This window comes from Schistocerca cancellata, chromosome 1, assembly GCF_023864275.1.
Source record: "Schistocerca cancellata isolate TAMUIC-IGC-003103 chromosome 1, iqSchCanc2.1, whole genome shotgun sequence".
Classification (NCBI taxonomy): Eukaryota; Metazoa; Arthropoda; class Insecta; order Orthoptera; family Acrididae; genus Schistocerca; species Schistocerca cancellata.
Window position 1 is genome coordinate 1164742708 of NC_064626.1, and position 15112 is coordinate 1164757819.

At 40.0% G+C, this 15112-nt stretch overlaps 1 protein-coding gene across 1 annotated transcript in view; it reads left to right on the forward strand.

Moving 5' to 3' along the window:
- LOC126093772 (spermatogenesis-associated protein 5-like protein 1) overlaps positions 1-15112 on the forward strand; it is a 90529-nt gene that overhangs the window by 58504 nt on the left and 16913 nt on the right. Inside the window, exon 6 of the mRNA XM_049908745.1 lies at positions 8106-8306. Coding sequence (XP_049764702.1) covers positions 8106-8306 — 201 coding nt within the window. The remainder of the gene's footprint in view (positions 1-8105; positions 8307-15112) is intronic.

Sequence of the window (15112 nt, forward strand, 5' to 3'; positions counted from 1 at the left end):
AACTCAGGGCCAAATGCAATGGAAAATTCTCTCCATACAAATTGTTCAAATTTGTTACTGTACATTTCATGTTTTGTTTAAGACATGTAGGGCTAACTCTATTCACACTTTTTGCTCTATTAATACTGATGATTAATTTTTCACCACACTTTAATGGACTCTGCTAAGCACATAATTTTGCATTGATTTGAAAAGGACCTCCAAAGTGAACTGTTGTTAAATTAAGATACAATAAAAGTTTTATTTGTTCGCCACTAGCAAACATACAAAGAAATATCGTGAACTATTGTGAAGTTAAGGTGGACTAAAAATTTTCATTTGGTGTTGTGTAGTAAACTTATACACAAAGAAAGTTATAAGGACTGTATTCTGTGTTGTAATAAACAGAGATTGGGAGAGGCAGCCACACACCTGTTGCTGGTTTACATGTGGAGTAAACACGCAATGGCACAGACATTACTAGCTTTCAGGTTGAGTTAAAAAGAACAAGGTGAAACATACATGAGAAAAAGTTTTAAGACAGTGCAGAAATGAGTACAGAATGGCCCTAGGTCCTGGAGAACTGATTGGTAAGGAATTTAAGATTTCAGGTGGCTAGTAGTGATTTGTCTAAGCAGCTCATATTAGGTTGGCAGAGGTGCTTCCTATCTGCAGCTGATAAGAATGTGCACAACATGAATGTAGCTGCATGCCGTGACGTGATCTACAGGACAGAAATACATGCTGTTCTAAAGATATTGTTAATGTAATTGCATCAACAATTGTATTACTGATTTGTCTGTACATAAGCAATGTAAATACGAGGGTTGTACACAAAGTAAGTTACATTTGGTTATATAAAACAAACATGTACAGATACAGAAAAAATATTTATTGTACAAAAATCTACAACTGTTAAACTACTTTTCTACATAGCTTCCGAAATTTTGTAGGCACTTGTCATAGCTTGGCACAAGTTTTTGTATGCCTTCTTCATAGAAGGTTGCCACCTGTGAATTCAACCATGTGGTAACACGTTCTTTCAGCTCGTCATCATCGTTCATGTCTTGACCTCGAAGGACAGGTTTTAGGTGTAAGAAGAGATGAAAGTTGCTAGGAGCGAGGTCCGGGCTGTACAGAGGATGATCAAAGCCATCCCAGTTCATCAGTATACACTTCGTTCATCATGCACTGGATCATGTTCTTCATTGGACAGTCTGACCCATCTTCTAACCATTGAATCACTCATAGCATTTTGTCCATAAACCTTGCAGATTTACCGATGAATTTCCTTTGGTTTAAATTTCTTTGCATTTAGAAAACGAATCACAGATCTGATTTCACATGCGGTGGCATTTTCAACTACGGCTGACATTCTCTTAGGTTGTTCGCAGATGATGCTGTAATTTACCATCTAGTAAGGTCATCCGAAGACCAGTATCAGTTGCAAAGTGATTTAGAAAAGATTGTTGTATGGTGTGGCAGGTGGCAGTTGACGCTAAATAACGAAAAGTGTGAGGTGATCCACATGAATTCCAAAAGAAATCCGTTGGAATACGATTACTCGATAAATAGTACAATTCTCAAGGCTGTCAATTCAACTAAGTACCTGGGTGTTAAAATTACGAACAACTTCAGTTGGAAAGACCACATAGATAATATTGTGGGGAAGGCGAGCCAAAGGTTGCGTTTCATTGGCAGGACACTTAGAAGATGCAACAAGTCCACTAAAGAGACAGCTTACACTACACTCGTTCGTCCTCTGTTAGAATATCGCTGCGCGGTGTGGGATCCTTACCAGGTGGGATTGATGGAGGACATCGAAAGGGCGCAAAAAAGGGCAGCTCGTTTTGTATTATCACGTAATAGGGGAGAGAGTGTGGCAGATATGATACGCGAATTGGGATGGAAGTCATTAAAGCAAAGACTTTTTCGTCGCGGCGAGATCTATTTATGAAATTTCAGTCACCAACTTTCTCTTCCGAATGCGAAAATATTTTGTTGAGCCCAACCTACATAGGTAGGAATGATCATCAAAATAAAATAAGAGAAATCAGAACTCGAACAGAAAGGTTTAGGTGTTCGTTTTTCCCACGCGCTGTTCGGGAGTGGAATGGTAGAGAGATAGTTTGATTGTGGTTCGATGAACCCTCTGCCAAGCACTTAAATGTGAATTGCAGATTAGTCATGTAGATGTAGATGTATAAAGAAGCACTAAACAGCACACGTTGGCAGTAGCAATCTTAAAATGGCGTACATGTCTTCTCCTGGAGTCAGAGTAACTGCCGCGCATGCTCGGAACTGCGATCATAGTGCTGTTGAGATGGAAATAGAAACGAAACTTACTTGTGGACAACCCTCATATATTAAATCATTACCTGTTCAATTGCCGATGCTTCCAGAATAATAAGTCAAGTTCTTCACTCGTGTGACAATGGTACCTTTAGCTGCTGTGCGTATAGTTCATTAAGTTGATAGTGTGCATCCATTTGATGCAATGCATTTTTTCTCATCATGCTACATGTTTCACCTTATTCACTCAAAACATTGTGAATTGTGGGGTTTTGGTTATCTTTTCTTACTCACAATTTTGATTTGATGTCTATATGTTCATAGCACAAAAATTTTTCTTTGGCACTGTGCTACAAATAAAAAAAAATGAGCAAGAAAACTAGTTTCAAAGACAGAATTTGTGTAAAATGTGCAGTCAGGCAACAGATCCCTTCATCAATGAGAAACAGAAGATAGAACACCAAATATGGCAAGTTTTAAGTGAATAAGATGCAGCCTGAATGGTGATACAGGCAGAATACCCTCAGACATTCAAGAAGAATGTAATAATGCCAGTGCTTACAACTGAATATTATTGAACCAACAGTTTAATAAGTTAAGCCTGCAAAATACTGACATGAATTGTTTACAGAAGAGTGCAAAACTGGTAGACACTTACCTGGGGAAGATCAGGTAGGGTGCTGGAGAGATGTAGGAATGCGCGAGTCAGTGATGCGGGGGGAGGGGGGGGGGGGTAGTAGAGTAAAGGACTTGTAGGTCCATTGGTGGAATAGAAGTCGTGCGTGTATGGGAGTGGGAGCAGGGAACGGGTTAGGTGTTAGGGAAGTGGAGAACAGTGACTGTGTGAGAGTTCTACTTCTGGAGGAGGATTTTGTTTGAAAGTGAAAAATACACTGACGGGGGGAAAAAAGCAACAAAAGTAGGAGCTGTACAACGTAAACAAAAGTTGGTGGGCATATTTCTACATCTGAAAGATAACGTCCCTTGAAATTTTGTGCCAATTGCAAAGAGTGGTGCTAGTAGCACCAGTATGAGGTTGAAAATCAGGTCTGCTTTAAATACATGCTGTAATGGTTGTGAGGGTTAGTTGGCTTTGAGATTGGACATGATGAATTGGTTAATCAAGAATGCCTTTAAGGCAACAAAGGCACCATTATCAACACCTCACTGAGTTCGATTAGGTCATGTAATAGGGTTACAAGGAGCTGGATGTTCCTTCTATGATATTACCAAGACACTTGGCAGGAATGTAGCCAGTGTACACAATTGCTGGCAGCGATGGTCATAGGAGTGTATGGTACCAAGAAGATTGGACTCCGGATGGCCAAGTTGCACTACCTAGAGGGAAGATCATTGTTTTCAGCATAAGGCTCTGGTGCATCATACTGCATCTACAGCATCAATTTTAGCAGCAGTTGGTACCACAGCGACACAACAAACTGTTGCAAAGTGGGGAATAAGTACAAAGTTCACTCAGTGTGCTTGCCGGGGGCCTTGTCCAGGATGTGGAAGAGGCTCTTCCAGCAGCTATTGAGCGTGTGGGGTGCAGCCAGCTGCAGATCTTTGCACATGTCGGCACCAATGATGCCTGTTGTCGGGTTTCTGAGGAAATCCTTGGATCCTTTAGACGGATGGCTAAATTGGCGAAGGCGGCCTCCATCTCTCGAGGAGTGGAAGCCAAGCTGATGATCTGCGGCATCGTACCCAGGGTCCTCTGGTTTGGAGTCGAGTGGAGAATCTAAACCAGACTCTGTGATGAAAATGGTTGTAGATTCCTCGACCTACATTATGGGGTGGAAGGTTGTAGGACGCCCCTCAATAGATCAGGGGTGCACTACACACAGGAGGCAGGTACTGGGTAGCACAGTACTTGTGGCATGCATGTGGGTTTTTTTAGATTAGGATCCTCCCCACGGGAAACAAACTGTTGGCCTGAAAAATTACCAGTGCATGACACTGATGTGGGTGTGCCAACTATAAAAATTGTTAGTTCACCTAAACAGGTCATTCCAAAGGATTTAAATATGCTAAATCTCATGTTGGTAAATTGTTGAAGTGTCTGTAGCAAGATCCCCGAGTTGCTCTCTGAAATAAGCAGTAGCAATGCCAATATTGTATTAGGTACTGAAAACTGGTTGAAACCAGACATAAATAGCAGTGAAATTTTGAACTAAGATTGGACAATGTTTAGGAATGGTATTACTGATGCCATGGGAGGTGGTGTGTTCATTGCAGCTGAAAGCTGTTTAAATGCAGTTTGGATTGATACTAGGTCGGACTGTGCAATAGTCTTGGATAAAGCTGTCAATCGGACAAGGATTGACCATTGTATTAGGATGTTTTTGTAGACCACCAGCATCTGCAACGGATGTCGTAGAACATTTAAGGGAAAGTATTGAGTACATAGAAAATAAATATCCAAATTATCCATTAGTTATAGTTGGAGACTTTAATCTGGCATCCATTAACTGGGAAAATGACATGTTTATCACAGGGGGCAGAAGTAAAGACTCGTGTGAAGTTATTCTAGGAGCGCTCTCAACATACAATTTTGAGCAATTGGTTAGAAAATCAACTCCAGATGAGAACCTATTAGATATCTTGCTGACAAACAGACCTGATCTTTTTGAGGAAGTTAATCTAAAAGAAGGTATTAGCAACCATAATGTCGTTGTGGCTTCTGTGTCAATGGAAGTTAACCAAAGAAACAGCATAGAGTTTTCTTCTTTGGGAAAGCAAATAAAAGTGTCATTAATGAATATCTTCATAGTCAGCTCCAAGTATTCATTGCAGGACACAAAGATATTGAGCTTCTTTGGTTGGAATTTAAAGGTATTGTCCACCAGGTGCTAGAGAAGTATGTGCCTAGCAAAAATGTAGGGGAGGGAAAGGATCCACCATGGTACAACAAACCTATTAGGAAGTTGCTGAGAAAGCAGAGAATTTTGCACAGTCGTTTTAGATTGTCACTGCCCCGCTGAAAAACAGAAATTATGCGAAATGAAAGCAGCTGCCAAAAGATCAATGAGGGATTCTTTTAACGAATTTGACAGCAATATTTTATCTGCAGATTCTAAAAAGACCCCAAAAAATTTTTGTCGTACGTAAAATCTATGTATGCTACAAATAATTCAATACCTTCTCTTGCTGACAGTATGGATAACGTAACGAATGATGATAAACAGAAGGCCGAAATTCTAAGCCTAGCTTTCAAAAACTCATTTACGGTAGAGGACTGTAGCACCATTCCCCCTTTCAATTATTGAACAAATGCAAGGATGGCTGACATAGTGTTTAGTATGTCTGGAATTGTAAAACAGTTAAGATCCTTAGACGCTAGGAAGGCATCTGGCCCAGATGGTGTACCTGTAAGATTATATATTGACTATGCTACAAATATAGCACCATTCTTGTCCATCATCTATCAGAGGTCCTTGAACAGCGGAAAGTTCCACGGGACTGGAAGAAGGCCCAGGTCATAGCAATCTATAGAAAGGGTAGAAAATTGGATGCACATAATTACTGGCCAATTTCACTGACATCGATCTGTTGTAGAATCATGGAACATATTTTGTGTTCAGACATAATGACCTTTCTAGACTCTGAGAAGCTCATCTGCAGAAACCAGCTAGGGTTTAGGAAACAGTGGTCATGTGAGACACAGCTGGCCCTCTTTGTGCATGATATACAACAGGCTCTAGATACCGGCTCCCAGGTTGATGCCATATTTCTCGCTTTTCGAAAGGCGTTCGACTCAGTTCCACACTGTCGCTTGCTCCAAAAAGTGCGGACTTGCAGTCTATCCGATAACATGTGCGGTTAGATAGAAAGTTTTCTGACAGCCAGAGAGCAGTATGTCGTCCTGAATGGGGAGACTTCAACAGAAACAAGCATTACTTTGAGTGTGCCCCAGGGCAGTGTAATAGTCCGCTGCTTTTTAAGATTTACATAAACGATCTGGTTGATGGCATTGACAGTGGCATTACACTGTAGTCTACAGGAAAGTAGCATCACATGAAAGTTGTGAACAAATCAATGAGGATTTGCAGTAAATAAATGCGTGGTGTAATGACTGGCAGTTATCTCTCAATATTAGTGTAACCTACTGCATATAACAAGGTGAAAATCCCTATTAATGTAAGAGTACAAAATAAATGCCCAGTCTTTGGAAGCAGTAACATCCATCAAGTGTTTGGGTGTGGCTGTTCGAAATGATATCAAATGCAATGATACGATTACACTAGTAACTGGCAAGACGAACTCTAGATCGTGGTTTTTTGGTAGAATCCTGAAGCGATGCAGTCCTTCAACAAAGGAAATTGCTTACAATACATTAGTTCGTCCAGTCTGAGAGTATTGTTCATCTGTATGGAACCCTTACCAGTTGGGTCTGATTAAAGAGATTGAGAAGGTCCAAAGAAGAGCAACAAGATTCATGGCTGTTATATCTAGCCATCGTGAGAGTGTTACAAATCTCATGGAAAGTTTGAAGTGGGACACACATGCAGGTACACGATGCGCTAAATGGAAGGGGCTGCTCACTAAATTCCAAAATCTGATCGTCGTTGAGGAAGTAGAGCATATATTACCACCAACTTTCAAATCGCGCAGTGATCACCATTCAAAGAGAAGGGAAATTAGAGCTCATACTGAGGTGTTCAGACAGTCGTTTTTCTCTCGCACAATCCATGAGTGGAACAAGAAGGGGGGGGGGGGGGGGGGAGGATATGACTTTGGCACAAATTGTGCCCTCCGCCACACACTGCTTGGTGGCTGGCAGAGTATATATGTAGATGTAGACAGTGAGACAGTGTCAACATGTTGCCTTGGTCTGCTCAATCACCAGATCTATCTCCAATTGAACACATACAGGACATCATCTGATGACAACTCCAGTGTCATCCACAACCAGTGGCACCAAAGTTGGCATCCAGACACTCATTGATGAAACAGGAACTGAAATTGAGGGTAGCAAAGCAAAAACAGAAATTGGTCAGATGTCTCAGTTGCTCATTTATTTTTATGATGACTAGCTCTGATCAATATTTGGTCCTCTTCAGGTCTAAAAATAAAACAAAGTTAAAAAGAGATTATCTACTTTTCGAAAAGTGGAAAGTCGTGGATGAAATAATGATAATATGGAAAAGACAGACTTCTACTCACCACGTAGAGGTGGCTTGAATCACAGAGAGGGGCAATGGAAAAGACCGCTAAGATGGTTAATCTTTCAGACCAAGTCCTCTTTCTGAAGTAGAAAACAGACGCATTCACACAAGCTCACTGTCTCGATTGGATCCAGCACCTGGAGACAATGGCTGTGTGTGTGTGTGTGTGTGTGTGTGTGTGTGTGTGTGTGTGTGTGTGTGTGTGTTTTTTTCCAAGTGTAAACATCTTGGCAGTTTGGCAGTCTTTTTCATTGTTCCTGTCTGCGACTCACTGCCTCCTATTTGTGGTGAATAGCAATCAGTCACTTCCATATTGTTCCATTATTTCACAATAGATAGAAAAAATTGCAGATAATGATTACATTTACCTATGTGGTTGCATAGGTAGCCCATTACAACCATAAGAATCTACACATTGCAGTTTCACATGTAAAATTTCCCATCTATACTGCAACAAGATTAGACTCATTGCAGAGTACACGCAGATGCTTAAAAAATCGTTCTTCATGGGCACCGTATGTGAAGGGCATGGGAAGAAGCCCTAATTTGGCCTATTGGCAGTATGGTTTGCAGAGTATGGTTGTAGATTTAGACTAAGATGATAAAAAGTTAAATACTAAACATAATATTGTTGTTTGTAGATGCTGAACTGTACTGTCTTTGTTCTAGGTCTTCTCTTGTATGGCCCACCAGGATGTGCAAAAACCAGCATAGTGAGAGCACTGGCTTCAGAGATGCAAGTGACGTTCATGTCTACTTCTGCTGCAGAATTGTATTCACCATATGTTGGGGAAGCTGAGAAGAATGTCTGTGAACTTTTTCAGCGAGCTAGACTTGCAGCTCCAACTTTGCTCTTTGTGGATGAAATAGGTAGGTTGGTACCGAATGTGCTTTGTGGATATTCTTGAATAGATTTAAAAAGTAATTAAGTCTTTTGTCTACTGTGTGTCACTGATGTAGTTCTTCCCACTGTACTTTGGGTAAAATCTCTCTGAATATTATTTAATCAGTGGAAAATCCAGGATGGAATAATGACAATATTATGAAAAGGATAGTTTGCTAATCACCACACAATGGAGATGTTGATTTTCAGACAGTCGCAACAAAAAGAATACTAAAGAAGTAAAGCTTACTTGTTAGCAGTCTTTTTGTTGTGCCTGTCTGCATGTCTCAACCATATGGTGAGTAGCAATCTGTCTGTCGAAGATTCTGGAGGCAAGAAGGGCAACGCACAATATCAATAACTCTGTGTGTCTGTGGTCTGTACCATCTGACACAATGTGATGTTAAAGTTAGTAAAAGAATTCTTTTCTACTTTTTACCAAATTTTATAAATGTTACGTGTTGGATGAACTTTAAATATTTTTTACATGTATATTGCGTGCTGAACCAGCCAGTGTACTAAGAGACATCCTCCTCTCTTTTTTCCTGTAAATTCATTTATGTGAAGCATTTAATTTGTTTCCATCAGTGTGAGTACAATCACTTTAATTGGTATGGTGTCATCAGCGAAGGAAATTTTGTTTCTGCATTTAATATTTTCATTGATTCAATCACATAAAAGTTTTATACTGTATCAAACACCAGTAGAACAATTGAAGCAGCATCAGGATGGGCTCCAGGTAATGTTTTGTCTGGCAAAGCATTACTTGGCATCCATCCTGAGGCTGCTTCAGTTGATTTGATGGTGGCCGAAACCAGTTAATGGTAACAGTATAAAACTTCTGTGTGATAGAATTGGTGAGAGTATTAAAAGTACAAACAAAAGTGGCAACCAGTCTCCCAATAAGGCCATTTTTTTGAAAATGAAATTTTGGCAAAAGGTTTTACTGTTGATTGTATCATGAAATGTTAACTAGATCATGAAAAAGGAACTGTCTGTTCTGAAAATCAAGCTTTTAGACTCATTGTGATGTTCACTGGTGACCTGCTCTCAGTTTCCCCAGATAATCGCTGTGTAAGTTGGTGTCATATACGTTATTTTATTTGTTGTTTATTTTCCATTATGTCTGAAATGGAGCTGCTGTATGCAAAAAGCCATATATGTTGCATAGTGAAGATCAGTGTTCCATCATCATATCGGGAAATAAAATTCAAATTCTCTCCCATCTCCTCTCTGTTGACTTTTTTTTTTTTTTTTAGTTGGAAGGAAAATTTACTTGATAAAATTTTAGAAAACAGGAGGACTGGTTCAAGCTTACCTTCAGGAGATTAAAAATGGAAAAGTGTCAATCCTTGGTCATTGCATGTCTTTGTTTTTGCCTTTTGCCTAATTCTTAAATGCACAATTCATTTCTCCACCTCTCAGTTCGTAGAGTGCAATGAAGAATTAGGAGAAAAGGTGGGAAAACCAAAAAATGAAGTGCAGCACACCTTGTTAGTTATCATGATAAATAGTAATGATGTAGAACAAGTCGTTTCACTTTCACATAAAAAATAATTTGTAAATATGGCTAAATGCTGAGCCCCCTGCGCTCTCTCTCTCTCTCTCTCTCTCTCTCTCTCTCTCTCTCTCTCTCTCTTAAAATTATAGAGATGTGAATTAGTAATTTCCACCCACCACCTTTTACACGCTACAGTTAACATAAGTTCTTCTATGCAATAGGAGAAGTTGACTAGGAGAAACTTATTTGTTTTGTTTTCAAATTTTGCTGTGCTGTCTGTTATTCAGACATTTTACAAGGTGTACAACTTTGCTTCTGCCATTTGCCAATAGGTGATGACAACGGTAAGTAGTGGTGGCATCATAAAGTTGTTCTTGATTGAAAATGTCAGTTTTTACTGTTTTGTTTCAATATGAAGAAAACGGCGGCTGAGTCTCATCGAATGCTCTCAAGTACGTATGGTAAGGACACCATTAGTGAAAGAACGTGTCATGAATGGTTTCAACACTTCAAGAATGGTTATTTTAACATTGTAGGCTGGCATAGTGGTGGAAGAGAGAATGTTTTTGAAGATGTAGAACTGGAGACATTGCTGAGCGATGACTCACGTCAAACTCAAGAAAAATTGGCTTGATTAGTGGGAGTGACACAGCAAGCCATTTGAAAACTTCTCGAGGCTACTGGTGAGATTCAGAAAGAAGGAACTTGGGTCCCGTGTGAGCTGAAACCAAGAGATGTTGAACAGCTTTTGTGTGTTTGTGAACAGTTCCTTCAGAAGCAAAAACAGAAGGGATTTCTGCGTCACATTATGACCAGGGACGAAAAATGGGTTCATTACAATAACCCTAAATGCAAAAACTCATGGGGATATCCCCACCATGCTTCCACGTCGATGGTCAAACAGAATATTCATGGCTCAAGGATTATGCTCTGCATTTAGTGGGACTAGCTCGGCGTCATGTACAATGAGGTGTTAAAACCAAGTGAAACAATCACAAATGCAATTAATGTGTTTGAGCAGAGCATTAAAAGACAAACGACCACAATACAGCGAGAGGCACAATAAAGTGTTTTTGCAGCATGACAATGCTCGACCTCATGTCGCAAAAGAGGTCAAAACGTACTTGGAAATGTTAAAATGGGAAGTCCTACCCCACCTGCCATATTCTCCAGATATTGCTCCCTCTGACTATCACCTGTTTAGAACAATGGCACATGGCCTGGCTGACCAACACTTCTGACCTCATGAAGAAGTCACAAGTTGGATCAATTCGTGGATTGCTTCAAAAGATGAACAATTTTTTCGATGCGGGATTCGTACGCTGCCCGAAAGATGGGTGAAAGTAGTGGCCAGAGATGGAAAATACTTTGAATGATACATGTGTAAACAATTTGTTTTAATTAAAGCCTCAAATGTTGGGAAAAAATTGCAGTAGCAATGTTGTACACCTTGTATATCACTGAGTAAGCTATCAGAAATTTTAGTTGTGGCATTGTGCACCTGTTTCTGTGCTAAAGACGGCCTTAATGTGGAATAATGAATGCTGTTTTTCTTTCTAGTATTGTAATTGTATACATTATTGCTCCTTTTGAACTGGAGTGTATTATTTACAACTCTTCATGAGGATATAAATATACTGTGAAGCAGCAGTCAGAATGCCCAAGATCTGAAACAGGTATCTAGAAGATGATAGTGGGTGAGCACTATGTATTATCTTTAGAGCAAGTTTATAAGCAACGAACACTTTACTTCTTAAAGATGAGTTTCCCCAGAACATTATTCCATGTGACATTATTGGATGAAAATATGCAAAATATGTCAACACACTGACTTCCCTGTTCCCAATACTTGCAATAATTCTACATGCAAATGTGGCTGAACTAAGTTGTTTTAGTAATTCCAAAATGTACTTTCTCCAGTTTAAATTCTCATCCATAGGGACAAGTATAATTTTGAGGGTTTCCACATTATTTGTTATTTCCTCACTTTGTGCGAGGAAATAACATTGGTGTAGTACGTCTAGATGTGCAGAACTGAATATGTTGTCTCTGTGAGACCATTAGCAGAAAACCAGTCGGACACTTTTAAGAACATTGTTTACAATTTCTTCTGTTGCTGTATGTGTGCTTGTGCTGATTACAATGCTAGTGGCATCCCTTAAAAAGAATGACTTCTGCTTGTTGTATGAGGAACATTGGTGGACCTAAGGTTGAGCCTTTGGGAGCACTGTACATTATTCTCCCCAGTCAGAAAATCACCCCAATTACATTGGTTGAATTACCAAGTACAATTTTCTGCATTCTTTTCGTTAGATGTGACTTCATCCATAGGTTGGCTATACCATTAGTTCCATAGTACCTGAGTTTGTATAGAAGAATATTGTGATGGACAAAGGTTGGCTATACAATTAGTTCCATATTACTTGAGTTTGTATGGGAGAATATTGTGATTGACAAAGTCAAATGCATGAAATAAGGGAAAGGCAACTATTCACCTACAGTGGACGATGCATGGAACACAGAAACACACAACATGAAACACAGCATTCACACTAACTTTTGGGCTCCTGCTCTTATTCTGGCGGAAGTACACACATTCATACATGCAATTCATGGACACTCAAACGCACACTCCCATGGCCGTAGTGAAACTCGCCATGTACGTATACGTTTGATGTATGTAATTGTGCGTGTGAATGTGTATACTTTTGCTAGAAAAAGAGAGCGAGCTTGAATGATAGTGTGAATGCTGTTTCCTATTACGTGTTTGTGTGTTCCATGCACCAGTCTGGTGTGTGTGTGTGTGTGTGTGTGTGTGTGTGTGTGTGTGTGTTTGCATTACCAACTGGTGCTATTTTGTTGTTTAATGGTCATAAAATTTGATGAATGAACATGTAAATGGCATTCTCAGGAGAACAACTCTTCTGAAATCCAAACTGTCGTTTACTAAGGATATTATTGTTGCTCAGGTGGGATACTATTGTAGAATACATAACCTTCTCAAAAATCTTAGAAAATGAAGTCCTGTTGGAAGTGACTGATCGCTCTCCTATTCCCTTTCTTATAGAAGGATTTAGGAATGGCATATATGGAAACATACCTTGAGCTAGTGATGCATGATGTATTCCACATTATGTAGGGCTTATTATATGGGAATAAATCTTTAGTACTGTTGGAAAAAACACCAATTCCAAATGAGCTTTTATTTTTGAGAGAATGTAAACTGAAGAGCCGAAGAAACTGGTACACCTGCCTAATATTGTGTAGGGCCCCTGCGAGCTTGCAGAAGTGCCGCGACACAATGTGGCATGGACTCAATTAATGTCTGAAGTAGTGCCAGAGGAAATTGACACCGTGACTCTTGCAGGACTGTCCATAAATCCGCAAGAGTACGAGCAGGTGGAGATCTCTTCTGAACAGCACGTTGCAAAGCACCCCTGATATGCTCAATAATGTTCATGTATGGGGAGTTTGGTGGCCAGCGGAAGTGTTTAAACTTAGAAGAGTGTTCCTGGAGCCACTCTGTAGCAATTCTGGACATGTGGTGTGTCACATTGACCTGTTGGAATTGTGAAAGTCTGTCGGAATGCACAATGGACATTATGTCTCACACCATTACAGAGCCTCCACCAGCTTGAACAGGCCCCCGCTGACATGCAGGCCCATGGATTCATGAGATTGTTTCCATACCTGTACATGTCCATCTGCTTGATACAATTTGAAACGAGACTTGTCTGACCAGGCAACATGTTTCCACTCATCAACAGACCAATGTCGGTGTTGATGGGCCCAGGCGATGCGTAAAGCTGTGTATTGTGCAGTCATCAAGGGTACATGAGCGGCGTTCAGTTTGAAAGCCCAAATCGATGATGTTTTGTTGAATGGTTCGCATGCTGACACTTGTTGATGGCCCAGCATTGAAATCTGCGGCAATTTGCAAAAGGTTGCACTTCTGGTCACGTTGAACAATTCTGTTCAGTTGTCATTGGTCCTACTAGTGCAGGATCTTTTCCTGGCCGCAGCGAAGTTGGAGATTTGATGTTTCAACGGATTCCTGATGTCCATGGTACACTCGTGAAATGGTCGTATGGGAAAATCCCCACACCATTGCTACCTCAGAGATGCTGTGTCCCATCACTGGTGCACAAACTATAACACCACATTCAAACTCACTTAAATCTTGATAACCTGCCATTGTAGCAGCAGTAACCGTTCTAACAACTGTACCAGACACTTGTCTTATATAGTCATTGCCGATCGCTGCGCCACATTCTGCCTGTTTACGTGTCTCTGTATCTGAATATTCATGCCTATACTGGTTCTTTGGTGCTTCCTTTTATAATTTTCTTATTTTTAGAGGTAGAAATTGGTGATACATGCATATGATTGAATTTTGGGACTTGCTTTTTCAACTGGCTGCTATGAGTCTTCTCTGGAACTCTCAGTCCATATGATTTCTGCTATATTTAAGGAATGATTATAAAATATATTTGTTATCTGTGACTCAACGCTTATGGTCCTACTGTTTAATTCAGTTAATCCTGTTCTTCGGCAAGTAATCCTGTTTCTCATTTCCTACATTCCTTAAGTCTGTTGTCAGTAGTAGTGATTTCTGACATAAACTGTATGCTCCTTGGTTTGTAATGAGTTTTCTGAGCAATTTTGCATTGTTTTCATAGTTTGCAATTAACTGCAAGATCTCTCTGCTTGTTCTTCCCAACAAGTATATTTATCTTGCCCTTTCTCAGGATTCTTTACTCCTTCTAGTGATCCATGGTTTTTGACATGGCTGTTTAGTGTCCTTTCTGCTTATCTTATGCAGAAAACTATTTTCAAACAGTGATACGATATATTTTAGTGTTTTTTCAACATCCGATCAGTTGCAAAATAGAAACCACAGTGAAAATCAAAAATGTTTTGTTTCAAACATTCAGCTACAACTTCCAGATGCTTCTCTACATAGTTACCACGTCGATTTAGAAATTTATTGTAGTGTGGTACCAACTTCCCAACACCCTTGTCATAGAAGGCACTTGCCTGCGCTATCAGCCAGCTCACTATGTTGATCTGCAGTTCATTGTCTGTGCAAATTCTGTTCTCATAGCCAGCAGTTAATGTGAGTGATGACATGAAAATTGGAGGGAGCTGAGTCCGGGCTATAGGAGTGTCATTGTTGCACTGTTGTGCACCCAAGTGTTGTCATGACAAAAGAATTGCATGACAGTTACATTTTATGGTCTGCATGAAATCAGGCGGAACGCCTAATTAGGCACTTCACACTTGACAGGATAC